This window comes from Chionomys nivalis, chromosome 4 (assembly GCF_950005125.1).
Source record: "Chionomys nivalis chromosome 4, mChiNiv1.1, whole genome shotgun sequence".
Taxonomy (NCBI): Eukaryota; Metazoa; Chordata; class Mammalia; order Rodentia; family Cricetidae; genus Chionomys; species Chionomys nivalis.
The window spans coordinates 102,894,190-102,918,115 of record NC_080089.1 but is presented as its reverse complement, the minus strand read 5'-3'; the positions used below and the strand labels follow the sequence as shown (position 1 = coordinate 102,918,115).

At 49.7% G+C, this 23,926-nt stretch overlaps 1 protein-coding gene across 3 annotated transcripts in view; it reads right to left on the bottom strand.

Annotated features, from left to right (window-relative positions):
* Positions 1-23,926, bottom strand: part of Poc1a (POC1 centriolar protein A) — a 68,124-nt gene that overhangs the window by 4,843 nt on the left and 39,355 nt on the right. For 2 of the 3 annotated variants that reach the window (XM_057766407.1, XM_057766408.1), the window contains exon 10: positions 15,865-16,008. In XM_057766407.1, the coding sequence (XP_057622390.1) occupies positions 15,865-16,008 (144 nt within the window). Of the gene's footprint in view, positions 1-15,864; positions 16,009-21,499; positions 21,579-22,353; positions 22,472-23,926 lie in introns of those variants that run through there. The other variant, XR_009056972.1, reaches the window with a different exon arrangement.

Genomic DNA, 23,926 nt, shown 5'->3' with positions numbered 1-23,926 from the left:
AGCAGGAAAGGGCTAGGAGACACTGGCTGCTGCCTAGGAACAGTCTGGAAGGGCGCTGCAGAGCTGTGAGGAGGCAAGGTGGAGTCAAGGATGGGATGTGGGGGCTCAGACTGCAGAAAGGGAAGCCCTAGAGGAAAGGAGACAAAATTAGACAGTGCTCTGAATGGTGAGGCAAGACTCAGGTTAGCGGAGAAGAGAGCCCGCGAGAGAGCGAGGCCTGCAGTGGTCTGAGAAGTGGCTCAGAGAGCTGCAGCATAAGTGTTTCTGAGGATGGGAGGGCAGTGAATCCACAAGCCCCTGGTGTAGGAAAGGAGAATCCAGTCTAGCAGGGCCAAGGGCACTGCCAGGGAGGGATTGCCCGACCCATAGGAACTGACGGGAGGAAAGTATTACTGTGTTGGAGACCAAAACCAAGAGCACAGTGAGGAGCGGCTGGGCCAGCCCCTGGCTCTGGGCAGCAGATGAGGATCTAGAGCTGGGGCTACCGGGTGGGACTTTCAGTCTGACTCATCCTGGGCTTCTGGAGGAAAATCCTCCTAGAATTAGCTCAACATTGTATTCTATTTCCATTCTGGTTTTTCTGCAAGGGGAGGGGAGACAGTGATGTTTCTGGCTAGGGCTACGGGGCAAGTGCGTCTTCTCTCACAGTTCAAGGAGAGTAAACATTTATGTGACACCCTGAAGGGCTTTCTAAACAGTAAAAAGGAACCGACTTTAAAGTGACAGCCTTCACATTTAGTCCCCAAGAACTATGGCAATTCTCAAAACAGGTGAACCAAACGCCAAGCCTGAGATGTCTGGCCCCTGGACTCCCCACCCCAAATGTCAGAGGACCACAGCACCAGGGTCGTTCTCACAGATGCCTTTCTGTACTGGCAGTAGCTATGGGGCATTTGCTGAAGGCTGCTAGGATCCCAAACAGCTGAATCCAGCTCTTGCATTGTTCTCAACAGGACTACCAGCCCATACCAGCCATATCAGATGCCCTGCATGGGACTGAACCTGAGCTCGGGTATCTGTTGGCCTGAGGTGGCTGAGGAGACAGTCTTGGCTTCTCTGACTGGTGTGACTGGGATTCAGGTATGTGAGAGAACCACAGGAAGCCAGGGCAAGTTTACAGGGCCTCGTGGGGGCCACAGAGCACTCACAGGCTCTTCGTATTCCAGAGAAGAGTTCTCTGAGTACTGAAAGGAGGTGAGAAAGTCCAGAACCCTCAGAAAAGGTGAAAAGTGGAAAAAGGTCAGGTACAACTTGCATGGTTGCCACAGCTCGGAGCGGAAGAGAGACCATGACAGCCACATACTCTCTCCCTGGGTCATGTGTGCGTTCACTCTCGTTCTTTCTCCTGACGACCATCTCCTGCCCAGTCTATCTCCTCACCAATGACCTCCCCTCCTGTAGTCTCACTGGCCTCTTTCCCTCTCTGGCATGGTTTTCTCTTGAGGTGGGACTGCCCTGCATCTTTCTACAACTCTTTCTTCTTAATTCTTGTTTATTTCTTCTTTTATCCTACTTTTCACTTTGTGTTTGGAATAAGGCAAGAAAGCAGCGCACGGTGTTTGTCTGACCCACTGGGACAGTGCCCCTGACACAGCTCATCTGCTCTGGGCTCAGGCCACAGCTGCCAGTGCTGGGAGGGAGGGTGTCATCTCCGATAGAAAACTGTGGTAAAACGTTACAAGCCAGGTAGATTGTAGTGGTTCTCAAGTATAGGATGAGTGGAAGGCCAAGTGACACCTGGGAAGCTGTCAGGAGTTCAGTGTGGTAGGGGAGAAAGCGATATACAATACAAATAATGAAGTTATGCCAGCGGTGGTGGTGCAATCTTCAATCCCAGCACTAGGGAGGCAGGGGCAGGTGGATCTTTGTGAGTTTGAGGCCAACTGGTCTACAGCGTGAGTTCCAGGATAGCCAAGGCTACACAGAAAAATCCTGTCTTGAACCATGCCCCCACCCCCCAAAAAAACAAAGAAAGAAGTTGGAATAGGGATCCCAGCACCTGCAGCCTGAAAGGAAAGGGAAGGAGGAAGCCTCCACTTCTTGCTGCTGTGTCACTGACACACAGGTCTTAACAGGTACTATCAGAAAGACGATGTGGTGCTGTGGCCATTGTGCAGGCTGATGGTTGCTGAGTGAACTCTGGGCAAAGACCTAGCCACTCGGTCCCACAAGCAGAGGAGTGGATGACACTTCAGAACATAGGGCCCATGTTCAGAACCACAAACCTCAGCAGCTACTCTCTCCCACAGCCACTGTCACCAGCAGCTATGTAGAAGGCCTCAGGACATCCGACAGCTGCATTACAACACACTTGCCCGGTGCCTACGCAGCACAAGGGACTCTGGCTCCTGAGGGCTTCTAGACACTGCTGTGACAAACACAAGTCTGGAAGGGCTAAGTTTTGGCAAAACTGCTCCACCATCACTGATGGTGAGTGACATCTTAGCAGGAAGGAAGAAGTGAGTTATTAGGCACGTGGCAGGCCAGCCACTCTACCTATGCTTCTTAGACACATGGTTAGACTCTTAGAAGGGCTTCCGTTGGTTACCCTACTCTCCTTCGGCCCTGAGGTCCTTCCTCCCAGCAGCTGCTGCTCACCCTGGCCAGCGCACTTCCCTATGCCCAGGTCTTATTCCAAGTAGAGCCCTGGGCCTCTGGGGAGACAGCGGATTCCAGGGAGGAGGGACCCTCTTGGCTTGTTCCATGAGTTGGAAAGGAGGAAACACACAACAGACAGGGTGCTAGGCCAGGTGATCAGACGGTGGAATGCTGACACCTAGTCACACACTTACGAAGCCTTCTGCCTGAGCAAGCGGGGGGAACTAGTCTAGCAGGGAATGCTGGGGTCTGGGGCATCTTTCCTAGTCGGATGGGGCAAGACAGGGATCCATTCTGGCTAGGAAAAGGCAGGATTGTTGGGCGGAGGTAGTACTTGTCTGTTTTTATTATAGCAACCAAGGTAGCCAGAGCATGGCCTTTACATGAGGGCTCTGTAGACAAGGGACCACTGACGGATTCGGGGGCCACCTATGCACCATTGGGGTCCTTCTGCACCAGGGCACACCTTCCTTGTCCTACTGTGGGGTTTACCCCTGTCTGTCCACTGACAGCCACATCTCGGCTTCCTAATGACTTCCTTTCTTAGGCCACCCTTGACTCCCATCCTTCTTCCTGCTGCTTCTGACACATTCCTTTTCTACCCAAGACTTCAGATTCCTCCGTGTGACACTCACATGGCACTGTGGCCCTGTGTGGTAGCTCAATACTCCTTCCCAAAGACCCAGTCCAACCTCTTTCCCAGCATTCCCTCCTGGGCTTCAGTCCATGCTTGGGGTCTGCCTTCCTCCCCTTTCAGCATGCTGTGGCTGTAGAAGAGGTGTGAGCCCCTGGGAAATGTCACAGTGATTCCCACCGAGGAGCTTCGGCTTTCACTGTGACAAAGGAACAGGCTCCAGACTGTGATGATTCGTGCTCAGATTTGAACTTGATCAGCTTGCAACTGGCCTTGGCTAAGTTCCCTGACTCAGTTTCCCTGTATGTAAAAATGCAGCTTTCAGAGCTGCTGCAACGCTCACCTACCCACAGTTCATGTTTATTCACTTGCTGCTGGCTGTAAATAGGGTGGGTGCACTGTGGGCAACGCGATGCCCCAGCTCTTGCCCTGGCTGAGTTCTGGGATAGTGGGGAAAGCCTGGACACAGAAGGGACTCACTGGCGTCCCAAAGACAGTATCCTGTGGTCAGTCCTGAGAGGGTGCACAGTGCTCTGCGGCTTCTTACAGCTCCCTCACGATGGAAAGCTGTTTTTAATGATTTCCAGGACTGTGGCTGATTTGCACTCCCCAAGGAGATCTCTCTGGAGGGTCTTGGGTTCCCCAGTAACCTCCTCCTTCCCCCACCAAACAGAGAATTCAATTATTAGAGGCTAAGGGGTCCTAGCAGCTTTTGGGTGCAGTTCCCCTGGCACGCCACTCTGGGTAAAAGTGGCAGGTGTGGGGAATGTTCTAGGGCTGGCCACCGGACTGTGCCACACACATCTAGCTCCTTTGGCTTGGTTTTAAAGATAGAGAATGTGGAAATAATCTCACTGCAGCATGGTTTGACGCAGCTCAGATTCTCAGCATCTAAAACAGATGCAGTAAGTTGGGGAATCTCTCTCCACTGTGAGGTCTTGTGAGCTATCAAATCAAAGTAGGGACACTGAGTATGCAGCCTGTCCCAGCTCTGCTCTGTCCCTAGCAAGCCCCAGCCTCATGTCTTGGTACACGTCCCTATGTGTGTGCCCACATGTGTACACAGGAAGCCCTGCCTTGCTAATGGTGCTCTGGTCAGTCACGTGTCAAGGTGACTAGGGGCTGGAGGGGCAGCCTGGGGACAGGCTGCTGGTTTGAGTTCAATCTTTCCCACAACTCAGTCTGCCTCCCAGACTGGTCACGGCCCGCATCTAATGACTTGCTGCAGAGGGGTTCTCAACTCTTGAGGGTGCCGATGCTGGTCTTCAAGCAGCCTGCCAGTCGTCCAGTGTCCGAATCATGAGGGCAAGGTTTTGTACAAGTCTTGTTCATAGACAAGCTCCAAGACACAGGTACTTAGAAAGTACTTGATGGACAAAGGTTGAGTGCTGAGCGTGGGGCAAGTGTCAAGAACACAGTTCCCTGAGACCCAAGACAGCCCAAGTTTGCTGATGAGTCTGCCTGGCTGATGAACAGCACTCACTCACCTTAACCCCTGGATATGGCAAGCTTGAAGGGATGACACGGGAGGGATATGGGGGACAGAGACCTAACACCCTACCCTAGTGTGGCCCTCTTCTGGCTAGCCTGGGGAGAAACTCCCCAACTTCAGTAGAGCAGGAAATGGGGGATACAAAATTAGAGCCGGAGTCAAAGAATCTGTGGGTTCCTCCTTGTCCAATCTCAGCTCTGATCTGATGGCTTAAAGCTTCAAGGCCTGAACTCTGGAGGGAAGGAATGGAGGTCCCTCTTATGATGATGTCTGACATGCTGAAGTACCCAGGCTTACACACAGCTGGCCCATAAAACGTAAGAATCTACAGAAAACCCTCAGAATCTCTAGCTATTCCCCACTCAGCCCACAGTCTGCTGCAAAGCAATACAAGCTTTTGGCACCGGCAGCCACAGGGTCAGCTGAGGCTTGATTAATCTCAGAGCACCACAGGCCTGTCTGCAGCTGCCTGCCATAAAGCTCACACGGGTCCCCTCTTGTGTTTTGTGCTTGACCCTTCCTTTAGAGGGCTCCAGATGAACAAGAATAAATTACTGGAGTCCCCTGACCCATCTCTAAGCACATCCTACACCAGCCTGAATGAGGGGTTCATACATGTGTCTCATATGTCCCAGCCCCCCACTCCTGCTCTTCATGTTCCAGCCCTCCCCACTCCTCTAGGCCTGCACGGAGCCTCAGAAGAAATCTCGTATGACCAACCATGAACATTCCTGCTCCGGAGGTAACCACAGCCATTGCCCAGCCCACTTCAATCTGCTGCTTCTTTGTGTGTGTGTGTGTGTGGGGGGTTACTTTTTGCCACAACCGCAGACAGGATAGAAGATGGAAAGCAAGAGATGTCTGCCAGATCCCCGAGGAAGCTGCCATCCAGCCCCCCATGCAGTAACAAACACGAGCTAGTTTTGGAGTACAGCTAGTAAGCTGCATGCCATGAAGGGAGGCTGCATGCTGTCCTGACTTGGTACTTGAGGAGGGAACAGCCTCCCCCACCCTTCCCTATTGTAAAGCCACAGGAACCTGTGGACTGAATGCCAAAGCCAGCAACAGGGCTGGGGAGGAGGAGCTAGGGACCCAGACAGATGCTCTTATTCTTCCCCGGTGCATCTGCAACTAGCTAAAGGCAGGCATCAGGCCTGTCCCTACCACAGATTACACAATGTCTTCAGTCCCTTGTCTCCCAGGAAGTAGCCTCTTAACAGAGAGACAAACAAGCCTCTTGTCTGCAAACCCCCAAGTGGCAGGGGCTCAGGCTGTTCTGAACTTGACCGTGGCTGAAAGGGTAGCCCATGAATGGTCATATAGACAGAAGGAAGACAAATTTGCTCTGGACCAAGTCTGTGTGGTAGTTATGTGCTTGTTAGCAAACGCTGATGTGCAGAGGATGGTTTTGGTGGAAACAAACAAGTACTCACTTGTAAGCAGGAATTGCAGAGGGCACACAAGGGGACTTGCTTTGTACTTTCCTGACAAACTAGGTTTGGGATCCCATGGGAGGACCGACCCTAGAGAAAATGGTATAACTACTAAAAATTCAGACTCTTTTCCTGCTGACAGTGGCTGCTCTGCCTGGCAAATAAGGACACTGAAAGCCCCACGGAGTAGCCAGGCAGCTTGGCCCACAGCACAGAGACACGGCCTAGTAATCCACCTATCCTGCTAGTGTGGACTAGACACTTTATCTAGTAGTCCTCTAAGCAGGGAACTGCAAGGATTTAGCAAGGCAGGATTAGTTAAAGGTATCCAAAGGAATCGAAGAAAAATCCTTGGCCTTGTTGGGTGATACTAGCAGAGCTCAGGAACCTGAACATTTGGCACACTCAATTGCCAAGGAGCCCCAAAGCAGCAGCGCTCGTAGGGCTTGGTTCTTCTTGCTTAAATTTCAAGTCTTAGATTAGAGCCTAGTATTTTCTATGAGCCATAGGAACCTGACTGTGACATCACAGCATGGCTGGCTAGCCTGAAGCACTGCATGCTAGGAAAAAAAAAGCTGGAACAAGAATTTGCAAGAATTTCATGGCTTGGTATTTTTAAAAAGCAGCAAGATGTGAAACTGAAATCAAAAATAACTCTGCTGTTGGCTTCTGAAACAAAACCACCAGGCCACTGGCTAAGTCTGTGCTGGGCTGCTCACAGCCGCCTCCCAGGCTCCTGGTCACTATCCACATCTCCAGCAGAGAGACCCAGGGCCTCAAATGTTCAAGAGGATAGTTAGGCCCTGCCCAGCAATCCTCTAGGATTCGGCGAGTCCACAGAAGAAGACAGGGGAGTCCCTGGAGCAGTGAGCATGTCCAGGACTCTACCTGCCTGCTAGTTAAGCTTTCCAGCATCTCTACAAGGAAGAAGAGGAAAGAACATGCAGGTCAGAGCCTGTGCTGCTGTTCCTCAGGATCTGACATCAAGCAAGCAGGTCTGGCAGCCCAGTGGTCTGGCCTGAGTCCTTCAGATTTTGCCACGAGGGCTACAAAACTGGCGTGGTGGCAGAGCAGATTTTGAAAGGCCTCATGGGAAGATATGGCTCTACCAGAGATGCTGATGTCTGCTGACCACCTTGCAAGACCGAATGGCAGATGCTATGTAGCAGCAAGGTGGTTATGTTCATGTTTGTGAAGGGCAACATGGGAAAGTGGGGTGGTAAGTGGGGCGGAAACAGCAGGAATGAACACCCCACAGGCCTCTGACTGCTGAACCAGAAGCTTCACGCTAGAGAAAGTCTTAAGAAGCAAAGCCCAACAACAGCAGCCAGGCCCTTTTGCCCTTCTCCTGGCTTTTCTGTAGACCCTACAGACTTCTGGGTGGAGCCAGCTTTGTCAGCAAAAAAGACTCAGGCAGGCTCAGCAAGAGAGTGATGTGAGCAGCCATAGAACAGGCATGTATTGGGTGTGGAGGTAATAAGGTTGAAGATGAACTCATAGCAAAGTCCTCCAAGGGAGAGACAGAGGGGGCAGAGGCAGGCAGATCTCTATGAGCTGAATTCCAGGTCAGCCAAGGCTATACACGGAAACCTGTCTCCCCCCAAAAAAGGGCATTTCAGGGCTAGAGAGATGGCTCAGTCATTAAGTGTTGGGCTGCTCTCCCAGATGACCTGAGTTTGGTTCCCAGCACCCACAAGGCAGCTCACAACCATCTATAACACTAGCTCCAGAGACCTCATACCTTCTTAGGGCCTCCATGGGCACCAGACATACATGTGATACACAGACATACATTCAGACAAAATACCCATACACATAAAATAAAAATAAATAAACCTTACGAAAAAAGAAATCCCTACATTTTCCCCAAGCCAGCTACCGTTGGTGTCTAAGACGAAGACAATAAGTTGCTGAATGGGCCCACATGGCACTTTTCACAGCAGCCTCCCAGGCTACGTGGTAACTCAATTCAAAGAATGGCTATCACAAGAAGCAGACATCTTTGAAGAGCTTCAGTCTTGGCCCTGAGGGCCGTAGTCCAGGTTCAAAGACCGATCCCTAAATTTCTTTATTTTATTTTATTTATTTAATATGTATACAATGTTCTGTCTGTGTGTATGCCTGCAGGCCAGAAGAGGGCACCAGACCTCATTACAGATGGTTGTGAGCCACCATGTGGTTGCTGGGAATTGAACTCAGGACCTTTGGAAGAACAGGCAATGCTCTTAACCTCTTAGCCATCTCTCCAGCCCCCCGATCCCTAAATTTCAACAGCCTCACCCCAACTTGTGTTCCCTTCTCAACCTAGACATGATGTGGGAGGTGATGTATGCTGTGAATGTTTTATTGCTTTGGTTAATGAAGAAGCTGCTTTTGGCCAATGGTTCAACAGAGTAAAGCCAGGCTGGAAGAGATATACAGAGAGAGTAGGTGGAGTCTAATGAAACACCATGTAGTCGCTGGAGCAGACGTGCTAGAACCTTGCCGGTAAGCCACAATCACATGGCGATTCACAGGTTAATAGAAATGGGTTAACCAAAGATATAAGAGCTAGCTAGCAATACACTTAAGTCATTGGCCAAGCAGTATTGTAATTAATACAGTTTCTGTGTGAATATTTCGGGTCAGGGCAGCCGGGATCGAACAAACAGCCTCTGATAGTCATAGACAGACACTGGCATTTCCCTGGCAGCTCACAGGATTCCTGGACTTGAGTGTCCACTTCTGCTGCTCCCATGCTATAGGCTATCTCAGGGCTTCCTCACAGTGCCTCAGACAACATTGGAATAACTGCTGATCTTTACCAAACAACTGTCCCAGTCCAGTTTACAAGTTAACCAAGGACCACAGCAGGTTTGGCTATTCCCATTTATAAGAAAGGTAACTGAGGCCATGGGAATGATACCAAATGTCCAAGATACCCAGGATGCCTCCAAATCCAGGAGAGGGAAGGTGCCGAGGCATCTGATAGGCAGGTGGTATATTCAGTGAGAACATCTGTGAATTTCAAGAGGGAGCCATTCCTCTCCATACTTGGTGGACAAGGCAGCTGAAGAATCCTGGCTACTCTGAGTATGGATGGCATCCAGTTGGGATCAGATCCTCCATGAGCTAAGCAGAGGAATAAGTGAAGTCACAAGTAGCAGCCTCAGAGGGGGTCAGAGTAAGAGAAAGAGAGAGAGAAAGAGAGTGGCGGCTGTTCTCTGCAGGTGGCCTCAGGGGCTAGCCTTTGGGCTCCAAGAACTGCAGCTTTTTTCCTTCAGGAAGGTCAAGTTTGTTCCAAAGGGAAAGTTTGTGGTGGGTAGTAGTAGGAATGAAAATTGGGGTATTGTGATTCTGGACAAGCATGACCACCGAGCTAGGTGCCCAGTGTTTATGATTTACGCTTTCTTACCTGCTGAGCCATCTCTCCAGCCCTGAACTACAACTTCTTCCTCCTCCTCCTCCTCCTCCACTGTTTATTACTGAGGAAAGGGGCACAAAGTCCACAGCGTGTGTGTGGAGGCCGGAGACCCCGAGGAGCCGGTTTTCTCCTCTCACCTTCATGTGCTTCCAGGTGTGCACAGCAAGTACAGGAAGCTCCTTGATGAAGACATCCCAAAATCCCACCCAAACTGTTTACCGAGAGATGCAGAGGATGCTCTGCCTATGCTATGATCAGGACAAAGTCAAACCCAGGCTGGCTGAACTCCAGGGTGGATCCAGGTACAAGTCATTATGAAGGCCTTATCAACACCTGACAAGATGCTAACTGCTGGGAAACCCCAAGGCGAGATCAAGTGAAGGCTGCAAAGGATAGCCCGGGAAGAGCTGAGGCCTCAGCTAAGCATCAGAAAGATGCTCTCAGGGACTCGCCATCTAAAAAGATTGGAGGAGACCTGAAAGGTCAGGCCAACCTAAAGACGGCCTATTGGAACTACAGACAGCAGGAGACAGACCAAAGGGTCCATACCTTGCAAGGTCATTTCAAAAGTTATGTTCCTCTCATAAATGCCACCCCCTTTTGAGACAGGGTTTCTCTGTGTAGTCCTGGAACTTGCTCTGTAGAATAGGCTGGCCTTGAACTCAGAGATCCACCTGGTTCTGTTTCCTGAGTGCTGGAATTAAAGGCATGTGCCACCACCATACCTAGCTCATAAATGCAATTTTGAAAAGTAATGAGTGCACTTTATAAAAATGGGATTCTCTAAAAGGTAAAACCAGCAAGGCCCAATGCACATGTGCATGTGTTAAAGAACTGGTTTCTGAGCCGGGTGGTGGTGGTGCATGCCTTTAATCCCAGTGCTTAGGAGGCAGAGGCAGGTGAATCTGTAAATTTGAGGCCAGCCTGGTCTACAAGAGCTAGTTCCAGGACAGGCTCCAAAGCTACACAGAAACCCTGTCTCAACCCCAGCCCCCCCCCCCAAAGAACTGATTTCTGATGCTGCACAAACCCCAAGGCCAGTTGGAATTCTGACAGACCTGCAAGATCTCTTGGCTTGGGGTGGGGGGAAGTTGCTTGCTAGGGAGGCTAGATGCTTCACTGTTTTGCTGATCTCACCACCCGCTTCCTTGACCTGCCCTGAAATCTAGCTCCAAGGTTTTATGAAGTTGCTTCCCAGAAGCAAGCCTGTGACAGCTCTGCCTCTTGCTAAATCCTGACCTCTCTTGTGTCCTTCCTATCTCACCTTGTATCCCTCCAGCTTCTGCTGGGTCAGGCTCCAGCTCGGCTTTGTTCAGTGTCTAACCACGCCTGGGCTTCTTATGCATCCATCGTTCCTAGCTTTCTCAATGGCTCCAGCTGCCCGCTCCCTCTTAAAGCCTTGCTCTGGCATCAAATTCAGTCAAGGAGACTTCTCAAGAAAGGGACTGGGTTTCACACAGGAGCAAACAGAGAATGGGCTCAGTGAATGTGTGTGCATAGAGAGAACCACCACTTCTACTGTAAGGGCTAAGAAATGGCTCTCTGGGCAGGGAAGGTCTAGCTTCTGGAGGCAGTAGAAGATTGGGAAGATGGCTCTGTGGTGCTGTCATATAGAAGGCTCTGTCCCTAGCAAGCCAAGCAGTGGCAGCACCAGGGGTGGCTGCTTAACACGACAGGAATATACAGCATTGCTGGGCACTGCTTGACACAGGTGGACACATTTTATATTCCCAAAGGCCTGGAGAGTGGGTGCTGGTAACAGCATTGCATTCCAGGCTTGGAGATTAAGGCACAGGAGGCTTAGGTTTCCCTGAATCACCAGGTAAGGCTGCCAGACACACACTGAGCCCCAAGGGGGACTTGCTTAGTTCCAAGACTTTTCTTTCTAGAAGAAATAATGTGGGAGGGTGTCTCCCTAGAGAGGGCTGAGGTTTTTTCATCTGTCCCTCAGACTTGTGGCAAACAAACTACAAGCATCCTCAGAAGTGGCCTTGCCCCACTGAGCTGTATACCCACACTCCCAGACTGTTGAACAAGGAGGTAGGTTTTTATTTATTCATAATTCTCTAGTATTTTGAGAAACCTGTTGGTTTATGCTGTAGACCAGGCTGGCCTTACACTATCGGTCCTTTTGGCTCAGCATTCCAAGTGCAAGGATTGCCAGTGTGAATTAAGAATTTAGCTTTAAGAACTAGGGTCCTACCTGGGCAGGTGGTGGGGCACATGCCTTTAATCCCAGCACTTGAGAAGCAGAAGCAAGTGGATCTCTGTGAATATGAGGCCAGCCTGGCCTACAGCATAAGTTCTAGGATAGCTAAGGCCATACAGATAAACCCTGTCTTGAAAAATCAAAACCAAAAAAAAACACCTTAGTCCTTTTTTAAGGTGGCACTGGAGGACCTGTGTGACTCCCTCAGGAATCATCCCTGCCCACTGCAATATCAGAAAGGATGTTCTGTAGGACAGAAATGTAAGGGACCCATCTCCTAGGAGACCATGCAGTAGACTTCCTTGAAGAGAAGGAAAAGGCCAGTAAAGTTCAGATCGTACAACACACGATTCTTTTTTTTTTTTAATATTTATTTATTTATTATGTATACAATGTTCTGTATGTGTGTACGCCTGCAGGCCAGAAGAGGGCACCAGATCTCATTACAGATGGTTGTGAGCCACCATGTGGTTGCTGGGAATTGAACTCAGGACCTTTGGAAGAGCAGGCAGTGCTCTTAACCGCTGAGCCATCTCTCCAGCCCACAACACACGATTCTTACGGACATCACTGAAGCAGGAGTCTGTGCTGAGGTGGCCAGAGCACAGAGGGCTTTAGGATTAAGCACATAGTGAGGAATAGCTGCTGATGGGGTAGATCCCAGGCCAGACCTCACAGACTAAACAGGCAGCCTGGTTGAATGAGCCAGCTGAAGGGAAGGTGGCAGTGGCTACCTGGTTTTAGGGCTCAGGAGAGGGCTGGTTCAGTTTGGACTAGGTCTAAAAAATAGTTGATGACCAAGCCTCCAAAGAGCACTTGGAGGACCCAATGTACCTTGTACAAAAGCGGGCTGGGCCTATGGCCTTGTGTACGGCTCCAAGGAACCCAAGCTTCCTCAGGACACAGTGGGTCTAAAGGGGACACTTTTCACTTCGTGGCACCAAGGAACAGAGGATAAGACCACCGTGGATTTGCAAAAAGACCAAACACTGTCAGGTACTGAGCTGCAGGCTAGCCTGCCCTCTATGAGTGCCTTACAAAGCTACTATCATACTCCTGACTGCTAACAAAACAAAGCCTTCACGTGCGCTCCGAAACCAGCAGCAGGAAGAGTTTTCAGTGCTGTGCTCCTGCATTTTTAGCCACCTTCTCAGACTTGATTTCCAATTTTAGCCTGTAAGGTCCTAAGGACTCTACCTCCCCCGACCTCTCACTCCACGAGGCTGTGAAGAGCATGAGGCGGTTTCTGTCAGGCGTGAAGTGGGATTTTCACCTTAAAGACTTTGCACGCAGCTCACATCTCTTCAGAGCAGCCTTTCTTCTCGGGGGCTAACAGGCTTTCCAGAATGTCTCCACAGTGTGCTCTGGAGCCTCACACCCTGACACCTGCCTCTCCCCTGGGTACTTCCATCTATGGACCCAAGGTTGACATTCCGCTAATGACAGACACAGCCCGAGGTCCAGAGTCAGGGAACGGCACCAGGTTTCAGCTCCATTTTGTTTGGCCATCCCTTGCATTCCCCCATGGGACTGAGCTGGGCTGCTCACTCCTCTCCCGCTTTTACAACCTGTCCTAGCAGACCACGTGTCCCTCACAGCCTTGTTAACCACAAGCCGGCACGGGATATAGGGACCTATAAAGTCCCTGCCTGGCAGCTAGTGCCCAGGTTCTAGGCGGACAGAGGATCTTTCAGACTGCCTTGCTCACCGCACCACACGTCAGCTACCCCGGGATTTGCATGGTCCCTCCAGACCATAGGCAGGTTGCTCTTCTGTCAGGGCCTCCCTCATGTGACTCTCCTCTGGGCATTCCCCAGTGCCGCTGCTACCTCAAGTCAGGATATTTTGTTCATCCCAAAACTGCTATGCTATAAATTGCAAGTTGCTAATGAAAGTTAAGCTCTGTCTGGAGAGTAGGATCCACATTGACCTCACTGATGAAGATCATGGGTAGAAGGACCACAGTACACACTCACTCAATAGACACACTTAGAGCCAGGCGTGAGCCAAACTCTGCAGTGATTCAAATCTGCTAACCCTTACCACAAACATGGAGGCCAAGAGCCCAGACAACCTGTGTATTACAGGCCAAGGCACTGGAGTTTAGAGAACTAAAGGGGTGGGGAAACCAAGCACACCCGGGGAATAAAAACCAACACTGAGTCCAAACCCAGGCTTGCAGAAATGGCCACTCACTGCTCCCGCATTCTGGAAGGCAAAAGATGAACGGACTTCTCTCAAAGCACCACTGTGGCTCCAGCCACCCCAGGATGGGCAAACTCGGGTAGAAACTTATGTGTGATTTTGAGTCTGGTGGTTGCGGTTTACATAGCTCCAACAGCCAGGATCCCAGGAAGACGCTGATATTTCATTAATGTAGGTTGGAAAACAGGTCCATTTTTTTTTCTCTCTCTCTCCTTCTTTCTCTTTCCCCTCCCCCTTCATGCGTGCAGAAACATTTTGTTTATTTTAAAAGCCAGATCACTGTGAGTTCAAGATCAGCCTGGCCTACAGAGTAAGTTCCAGGACAGTCAAAGCTACACAGAGAAACCCTATCTTAAAAAAAAAAAAAACCACAAACAAACAAACAAACAAACAAATAAAAAAAAGACTATGCAAGTTCACACCACGCAGCCTTGGCCAGTCTGGAACTTAATATACAGAGCCAGCTGGCCTGGAACTCACAGACGCCCATATACCCCTGCTTCCCCAGGGTTAAAATCAAAGGGGTCAGCCTCTTTGCTCACTAATTTCATGTCAGCTTGACACACACCAGAGTCATTTGAGAAGAGAGACTCTCCACTAAGAAAATGCTTCTGGCTTGGGCAGTGGTGGCGCACTGCCTTTAACCCCCATCACTCGGAAGGCAGAAATAGGTGGATCTCTGTGAGTTTGAGGCCACCGTGCTCTACAGAGTGAGTTCCAGGATAGCTAGGGCTGTTACACAGAGGAAACCTGACTTGAAAAACCAAAATAAATAAATAAATAAATAAATAAATAAATAAATAAATTTTTTTAAAAAAAAGGAAAGAAAAGAAAATGCTTCTGGGGGCTGGAGAGACGGCACAGTGGTTAAGAGCACTGGCTGTGCTTCCGGAGGTCCTGAGTTCAATTCCTAGCAACCACATAACCACAAGAACACTGCATACATAATAAATAAATAAATAGATAGATAGATAAATCTGAAAAAAAAAAGAAGAAAAGAAAATGCTTCCAGTTGGATGGTGGTGGCACACGCTTTTAATCTCAGCACTCGGGAGGCAGAGGCAGAAGGATCTCTGAGTTTGAGACCAACCTGGTCTACAGAGTGAGTTCAGTTCTAGGAAAGCCAAGAATACACAGAGACTCTCCACTAAGAAAATGTCTTGAAAACCAAAAGAAAATGCTTCTGTAAGATCAAGCGGCAAGCAAGTCTGTAGGGCATTTTCTTAATTAGTATTTGATGGGGGAGGGCTCAGTCCATGGTGGGTGGGATCACCCCTAAACTGGTGGTCCTGGAGTCTATAAGAAAGCAGGCAGAGCAAGTCATGGAGAGCATGCAGTAAGCAGCACCTCTTAATAGCATCAGCTCCTGTCTCTAGGCTCCTGTCCTGCTCGAGTTCCTGCGCTGCGTCTCTTCAGTGACAAACTGTGATGTCAAAGTATAAGCCAAATAAACCCTTTCCCCCAATTTGTTTTTGGTCATGGTATTTCATTGGAACAACAGAAAACATAACCAAGACAGTCAGCATGCCTTTGATCCAGAGAAGGACACAATGAGTGCACAAGGAACGCAAAGGCACTGTGAGCTTCTAATTTTAAAAAACCCAGCAGTTCCTGGCAATGCTCTCTCTCTCTCTCTCTCTCTCTCTCTCTCTCTCTCTCTCTCTCTCTCTCTCACACACACACACACACACACACACACACACCCTGTTACAGCAGTGCTCAGGAGACACTGGAGTAAGGGGATTTCCAGTTCAGGGTCAGCCTAGGCTATGTAAAGTGACCCTGGCTCATTAAAACAAAACTCAGTACCAGTACCTGCCAACCAACATCAAACGGTTCAAATGCTAGAACAATGTAGATGGATGAGCACCTGTTCCCATCAGAACCTACCTGTGTGAGGACATCCAGTTGGCCCACGATGTGCTCCAGTGTGCTGGTCAGTGTTTGGGGCATACTGACAGGTTCCTGGGGCTGACGTTGCACGGACTCCAGACTCTTGTCTCTGCCTGGTGGGCCAGGCAAATCCATTTCTGGCTAAAGACAGAGAACAATCCCTCAGACTAGTTAATACTTTAGAAACAAAAGGAGAGAGGGTCATCTTCAAAGGTAGATTATCTGAAGCCAGATGGTGGTGGCGCACGCCTTTAATCCTAGCACTCGGGAGGCAGAGGCAGGCAGATTTCTGTCAGTTCAAGACCAGCCTGTTCTACAAGAGCTAGTTCCAGGACAGGCTCCAAAGCTATAGCGAAACATTGTATTGAAAAACCAACCAACCAAACAAACAAAACAAAGATAGGTTATCTGAGAAACCAGGAAACCTGAGGAAATGGCTTCTCAGCGTCAGCAGGGAAAAAGGACACATACCCTTCCAACACACTGAGATTCATACACCCATCTTTCACAGCAGGGACTGAGAAGTACAGTTTAGTGCCTGGCAGTCCAAACAAGATGAGGTCCTCAGGGAGATTGGTTCATCTCTCAACTCTTCACTCTCAGGCACCATCCAGGATGCATCTTGGAGGAACTAGAGACATGAAAACTGCATGGCCCTGAAGTCTCCCCTTCTCCCAGACTACTGTTTAACCTCAATTCCACCCTCCCAACACTGGCTGCCCCAGGTTTCACTAACACCTTCCTAAGGGCCCAACAGCTGTGGCCCAGAAATGAGAGGGGATGGTCCAGATCTTGCCCTGCCCCAGGTCGCCTGGAAAAACAAAGATCCCTGTGTGGCTGTTATGCCCAGATGGCTGGCAAGAGCCAGAACCCACAGGACAGGCACAGCTGGCTTGTTTCAGACAGGACTGCAGGAATGGGCGGCACTTGGGTTTTTAGCGGCATGAAGGGTCACTGAGCCCCTCTCTGTACTCAGATGCAGGCTCCACTGCGGGCTAGTGACAGCCGATGCTCTGGGACACCCCCAAGTTTTGTTGACCCACAAATGTCTCATGGACATTCCAGATGTACCATGTCCCCCTCAGGGCTCTGTCCATCTAATCTACCTCCTTCCACGCCCCTTTCCTGCCTCTGTGCTCTGGGTCTTGCACCACACTTTCCTCTCCAGGGGGTGCTTTCACCTACACTTCTTCCTCTGCTAAAAGTGCACTGCCCTCCCCCTCGGGAACTCCCTCTTCCAGCCCTGTTCCTCTAGCCACTTCATCTTCAGAACAAGGGATAGAACACAGGCAGACGAATCAATGTTGGCTTCTCCATGGGCCGTCCATAGGTCTGTCGCTCCCTCTTGCCTGTACTCATCACTCTTCCCCACAAACCCAGGACGTCACTAGGCTCAAGGCTTGTGAACCACCCATGCACAAGAGTCAAGCCTTCTCCTCCCAGAAGCCGCCCACCTCCAGAGTCACAGGCAGTGGTTATGCTGGGTACATCTGGGACTCACCTAGGATACTGCCCAGCCCTGACAGTGCTGGGATGCCTGTGGACCCACAATCAGAAGCTGGCTGCTTACATCTTCCCCTCAATGTCTTCCCTCTCAGACTAAGCCACAGCAACCCAGTCCTGGAAGACGATCTGGCCTGGACATGTTCACCTGGATCACATCACAGTCCTTGAAAAGAAGGGACCCAGGCGAGGATTCCCAGGTGACAGAGGAGAAAGGCAAGGACAATTCAGCATATGGAACCTACCTAATATTTCTCTTTATTAGAAAAGAGTCCTGATCTCATAAACCACAAACTCTCAAGGACATATTGATGTGAACTTGAAAAATGCCAGATCTGGTAGCCAAAGAACTAGAATGTGAAACACAAGCCGGAGGTGCATTCTTGAGAAAATCAGTGCCGTGCCCACATGCCCATGGCTGGCATGTCTGCTGGATGATGTGGCCATTTCCTAAGGTCTTGGCTGTCGGGACCAGGGCTCTTCCAGGCCTTCCAGGGATCAAGTGCTTCAGGTCTCAATGTCTACCCAGAAGCCCATTCCAAAAGGAAATACTTAAGAAGTCTACTAGCCTTGCCAGGAAGGCTGTGTCAGCCACAGTGATCCCCAGGCGCAGGCAGTTCTGTCACTGGTGAGGAAGAAGCCAGAGAGGCCTTGGCTCCACCACTGACCAGCTAGTGCCTCTACCTTCTCATCTGAAAAATGGAGCAAATGACTGAAATCATCTGAAGTCAGCAGCAAGCCTTGAAAATCGTTTTCGTCCTGTGCCTACTCGTTCCAGACAGACACACTCTTCCCCTAGGCGCCGAGTCCCCACGGTTCCACCAGAAAAGACTACTGAGAGAAGGTTACAAGCTTCCTGCCCCACAGCAGGCATCTCCATGAGGACAGCCAGAATGGCGCTGCCTGCTGCCTGGGAAGGAGGGAATGGAAATTCTGAGTGTTGTTGCAGAACAGCCCAGAAGCTGCCAGTGCTGAACTGGGCTTCTGGAAACAGTGGATGATGTGGGGGAGGGGAGTGAGCACAAACTTTAGCAATCTCCCTCTGAGCCAGAGCTGAGCAGATCCAAGGGAGCAGCAAGGACTGGAGCCATAGTATTCCAAGCTGGAGAAGCGGCTTTAGGAGAGAAATGTGTTCCCATGGATACCATGCGTTCACATGGGAAACTGAGGAAAGAAATGCAATCCCAGCACCGGAGGCTAAGGCAAGAGGCTGTGAACTCCACAGTAGCCTGGGCTACATATGGGGATTGGAGTAGCGGGAAGATGGCTTAGTGAGGACAACCACTTGCTAAATTCAATCCCAAACCCATGACAAAGAACTGACTGGCTAGAAGTTGTCCTCTAACCTCCATACATGCGGGTGTGTATTGTACACACGGGCTAGTGTATACATACATACTCAATAATAATAAAATTTTAAATAAAGAATAAAGATATAGTAAGTAAACAAAAGAAAAAAATTTAAAAAGAATCTGGGGTTTCTGGAAGCTGAAACAGGAGGATCACAAGTGTGGAGGCTAGCCTGAGCTACACAGTGAACTTAAGGCCATGGTCTAGGCCATCCTGTCTCAAAAGAACAAAACCCTAGCACCACAGCACTGAAGGCTGATCGGGCTGTCACTGCTATTTACCTGCCATCATTGCAGGCCCTGATTTAATGTCACCTCACTAAGTCCTTGAGGGTCCTTCACAGTAGGAATTGTTTTATTATTTTTCAGTTAGAGAACACTCAGGCTAAATGCTCTCTCAGGAAAGATCACCCTGGCAGGTTACGGTGCCTTTCTCAAAATCACCAGGCTGAGATCTAATCTCAGAGCATCAACTTCCAGGATATCAGGTAGCCTGTGACAGGTGACAGGTCATACTGGCTACGGCTGGACTTCTCTGTGCATTTTCTCTTTAGTGTCTCTGTGGTGGTCACTAGGTTCTCTGAGCCTGTTTCTCCATCACTGCTCCCCTGCCTGTCCTGGAATGCCTGGAAGCAGAGAACAGAGGCCCTCCACAAATACTTGATACCTCAAAAGGCCCACCCCACAGGTGCAGTGGAATTCCTCTGACAGAACCTCTTCAGTGTCTGCACTGCAACAGAGGGCCATGGCTCCGCCCCGCTGCCCTATGGCCACTCATCTGCACTCCAGCACTTGAGAGCTGTGGCATTTCCTGTGAAGCCTGGTGGTGAACAGGGACGGAAGCAGACATGGGAAAGCTAAGTGCCAGGGTGAGCACTCAAAGTAGCAGGGCCTTGAGTAATGACAAGGGCAGAATGACCACAGCAGTGCTGAAGTGGAAAGATCACACCTGTTTATATCAAAGCATCCTAGGGGCTTTAGCGGGTCTCAGGTGTGATGCTTATTCTTGATGTCATCAGGGCATATACCTTTGGTCATGCCTGTGAGATGTTTTCAAAAGTTTAACAGAGGAGTGACTCACTCTGAACGTGGCAGCAGCATCCCACCGGCTGGGGTCCCAGACTGAACAAAACGGAAAACTGAGTGGAACATCAGCTTCTGTCTCCCCTTCCTGACTTGCAGACACAGTATGAGCAGCCATCTCATGCTCCGCCACCTTGCCTGCCCAGCACGATGGACTGTATCCTCTCAAACTGTGAGCCAAAATAAAACCTTCTTTATTTTGCTTCTGTTAGGTACTTGTCCACAGCAGGAGAAAAGAAACTAATACATTCAGTGTATGATAAGCAAATTCCCAATGAAGACCAGCCCACAAGTACAGTTCTACAAGCATGTATACACACATCCACATAACATGTACTCACACGTTTACATATTACTCACACATATATGCAAAAAAACCAAACAAACCCACCTCACAACAGCTGGGCATGATGGCACATGCCTTTAATTTTGGCAGAGGCAGACAGACCTCTATGAGTTCGAGGACAGCCTGGTCTACACAGCAAGTTCCAGGCCAGCCAGGGCTACACAGTGAGACCCTGTCTCAAAAACTAAAACCCACAACAAGCAAGTCATTTAGTAGTTGCACAAAGGAAACTTTTTGGAATGAATGAAATATTCTGTACCTTGATTGTGTGTAGGGTGGTGGTGTTACCTAACTTTATCTGTTCGCCAAAGCTCAGAACTGATCATTTTTTTCAATGTGAATATTACTATTTGTAATGACAAAGTTCTATCAATCCTTCAAAGATACTATTAGATCTACAATGCTCCTAGGAGCCCTCCTGTCCAGCACACAACACACTTGACATTCTTTTTTTTTTTTTTTTTTTTTGGTTTTTCGAGACAGGGTTTCTCTGTAGCTTTGGTGCCTGTCCTGGAACTAGCTCTTGTAGACCAGGCTGGCCTCGAACTCACAGAGATCCGCCTGCCCTCTGCCTCCCGAGTGCTGGGATTAAAGGCGTGCGCCACCACCGCCCGGCCACACTTGACATTCTTAACATCACTGCCACTCTGCACTCAAAGGTGAAAAGCACCCCCCACACACAGAGCAACGCCAACGGGCTAAGCCAAGGCTGACAACTCTAGAGGCTCAGGAGGCTTGCCATCAATATGGGAGTTAATTTCCACACGTGTAAAGCAGAGAACGTCATTTCAGTGCAGTCTCCCCAGTGGAAGGGAGGAAGAAGCTGACCCCAGAGGCAGGGCTTCCCAAGCAGCCCTTAGTCACACAGGGATCCATGCCGAGTCAAGCAAGGACTGCACACAGTGGGCAAGAAGCCAGAAGCAGCTGTCACTTGACAGGAAGATGTTGAGCTGAGCTAACAGAATGGGTCCTGCAGGCGGGTGGGTGGGTGATGATTAACATTTGCTCAAAGTACATTTCTCCTTTTCTTTTAATTGTTCACCCTGGACCTTGTCCTCTGGACAGCCTGCTCCTAAAATGGACAAGAGTTCAAGAATTGACCCATGGCTTCAGATGTAGCCAGAACGGGGAAGCTGAGGTGACCCAGGGCTGGGCTCTCAGGCTCGAATTTCCTTCTTGAACTGCCTGCCTGATCACTGCCCACTTAACACACCAGAGCATATCACTGAGTTTCCGAGGACTGGCCGAGTGCCATGCTGGAAGGAATGATGGACACATACACACAGAGATACACGCACACACACACACACCTTTCACCATAGTTGGCTCACTTAGCAAGAGGAGTTCAGAAGGTGTTTCCTTGTCCTGATGTCAGGCCTTCAGCTGCTCTCAGAAGCTAACAGTTGCCTTCATGTATGCTTAACTTGGCCCTGGGGAGGGAATTAAAAGGCAGAGTTCATTTGGACTCAGCCTCATGCCCAGCTTCTCACATGGAACAGGCAGGGCTATCTTCTTAAATCACATATATTTGCAAACCGTACATCCTATAGCCGTATTTGTCTTGTAATTTAGGGTTCCAGCCTGAAATCCCACAGGAGAAGAAACTTCTGGTTCTAAACATAGCTCTGAAGCCACAAGGAATTCTGGTTTCCTAAAAGCATCTAATTGTTTGGCAGTCTGGCCAATGTTTGCCCAAGCGTGAGCCTAGGATTTGTTTACCATTGCTGGTTTTCTAGACTTATCAACATGCCCGGTCCCCACACCAGTTCTGGGGAGGACAGAGTGCTGGGCCATTTGCTTAAGTCCTGGAATAGAGAGATACAAGTTCTGGGGTCTAAATAGTAGCCTCAAAGCTGAATGGGACACTCTGCAACCAAAGACCCCAGACAGGTCTCAGGGCTACACACCTGACTTGATAAGCTCTCACTGCTGGGAAGATGAGTACTTGTCTTTAAATGGATTGCAAAGAATTCACAGGCCTGATCAACACGTTGATGACAGGCCCTCCCTGCCACGCAGAACCAGTGCAATCTGGGTTTCAGGACCAAAAGCAACATGGTCCCCATTTCATGACATGCTTCCCCTCAGAGAGGTAGGGAGTGCAGGTGATTTCACTACATCTGGGCAAATGATACACAGACAAAGCACAGAGCCCCACTCTGCCTGCCCCGGGGTCTGGAAAGTCACTCCGGGTTCACAACCAACCTGGCTCCAAGAGTTTCCAAGCATTTCTCACACAGAATGGGGAGTCTTCAAACGGGGGAGGGAACGCCCTGGCAGGCAGGGTTCACACTGACTCTCAGGAAAAGTGAGGAGGTCTATCCTGAAATGACACAGGGGTAAGGGAGAGGGGAGCAAGATGAAACTGAGAAGGGTAAGCAGTTTAAATCAGTGGAGACCTTAAGAAACAGCTGGTCTTCTGGAGCTGAAGCTTTCACCACTGCCATAGCACAGTCAGAGCCACACACTTCTGGCAGCAAGGTAAGGGGGGGGTCAAGACCACACACAGAGAACTGGAGCCTGGCGGTGGCGGTGCACACCTTTAATCCCAGCACTTGGGAAGCAGAGGCAAGTGGATCTCTATGAATTCAAGGCCAGCCTGGTCTACATAGGGAATTTCAGGCCAGCCATAGCTACTTAGAGACGACCCCGTCTCCAAAACCAACCAACCAAACAAACAAGAAAAATAACCCAAAAGTCTTAAAAATGAGAGAATATTACATAGTTAGGGAAGACAAACCAGAATAAAGGTGGACAGTGAGACCACAGGGATTTTACGAAGGAAACAGTGCAGCTGATCTGCCAACTCCAGACTCACTCCTGGGAAAGAGCGCTCCCTTGGAACGCGGGGTCTCCAATCACGGTAGTTCCTATTCAGGTCAATCCCACAAACATTCCTGAAGGTCTACTACAACTATACTGAATCTCTCAGGGCTATCTAGAAATGTCTGCCCTGCATATGCCAAGTGCCTGGAGGCCAGGGAGAGAGCAGATCAAGATTTCTAATAAGGCCTCAGTGTTGACTATAGTTGGATTAAAAAAAAAAAAAAGCTTAAATTATTTTTAACTAATTTTAGACTTATAGAAAAGTTAGAAAAAATAGCACAGGGAATTTATAATATGCATACCCCCACCCCCAGGGTTGGCATCTTACAAAGCCATAGGGCAGTATCTAGATCAGATTAGCACTGGGAAACACCACCAGCCAAAGCGAATAGCGCTGTGTGAGTTTCACCAGTTCTGTGGCTGATACCCTTGGATCGCCCGTCTAGACAGAATATTATCCAGGACCTGTGTGTGTGCAGCGTGTGCCTGCACACTGTGGAGGGCAGAGCTGTCTTCCTCAGGGCTCTCCACTGTATTTTTTGAGACAAGGTCTCTCACAGAGCCTGAAGCTCACTGATTTGGCTAGGCTGGCTAGTCAGCGAGCTCCAGGGATCTTCCTACCTCTGCCTCCCACCACTGGGACTATAGCTGTGCCCTGCCACGCCTGGCTTCTCACGTGAGTGCTGGGGCTCCACACTCAGAGCACTTTCCAGGCTGACCCAGTCCCTCACTCATGCTTTATTATCCACTCAGCTTCCCGCAATCTGTGTCAGCTCCTCAACCCTCCTTTGTCCTTTTCAAGAATATTGGTCAGTTATTTTCTCAAGTGGCTCTCACTTTGGTTTTGAATGATGTTTCACATGATGGGATTCAGGTTACACATTTTGACACTGCAGGGTCTGGGCAGACAGGACTGAACGCTGAGGGTGCTGACCTCATCAGTGGGGACTGT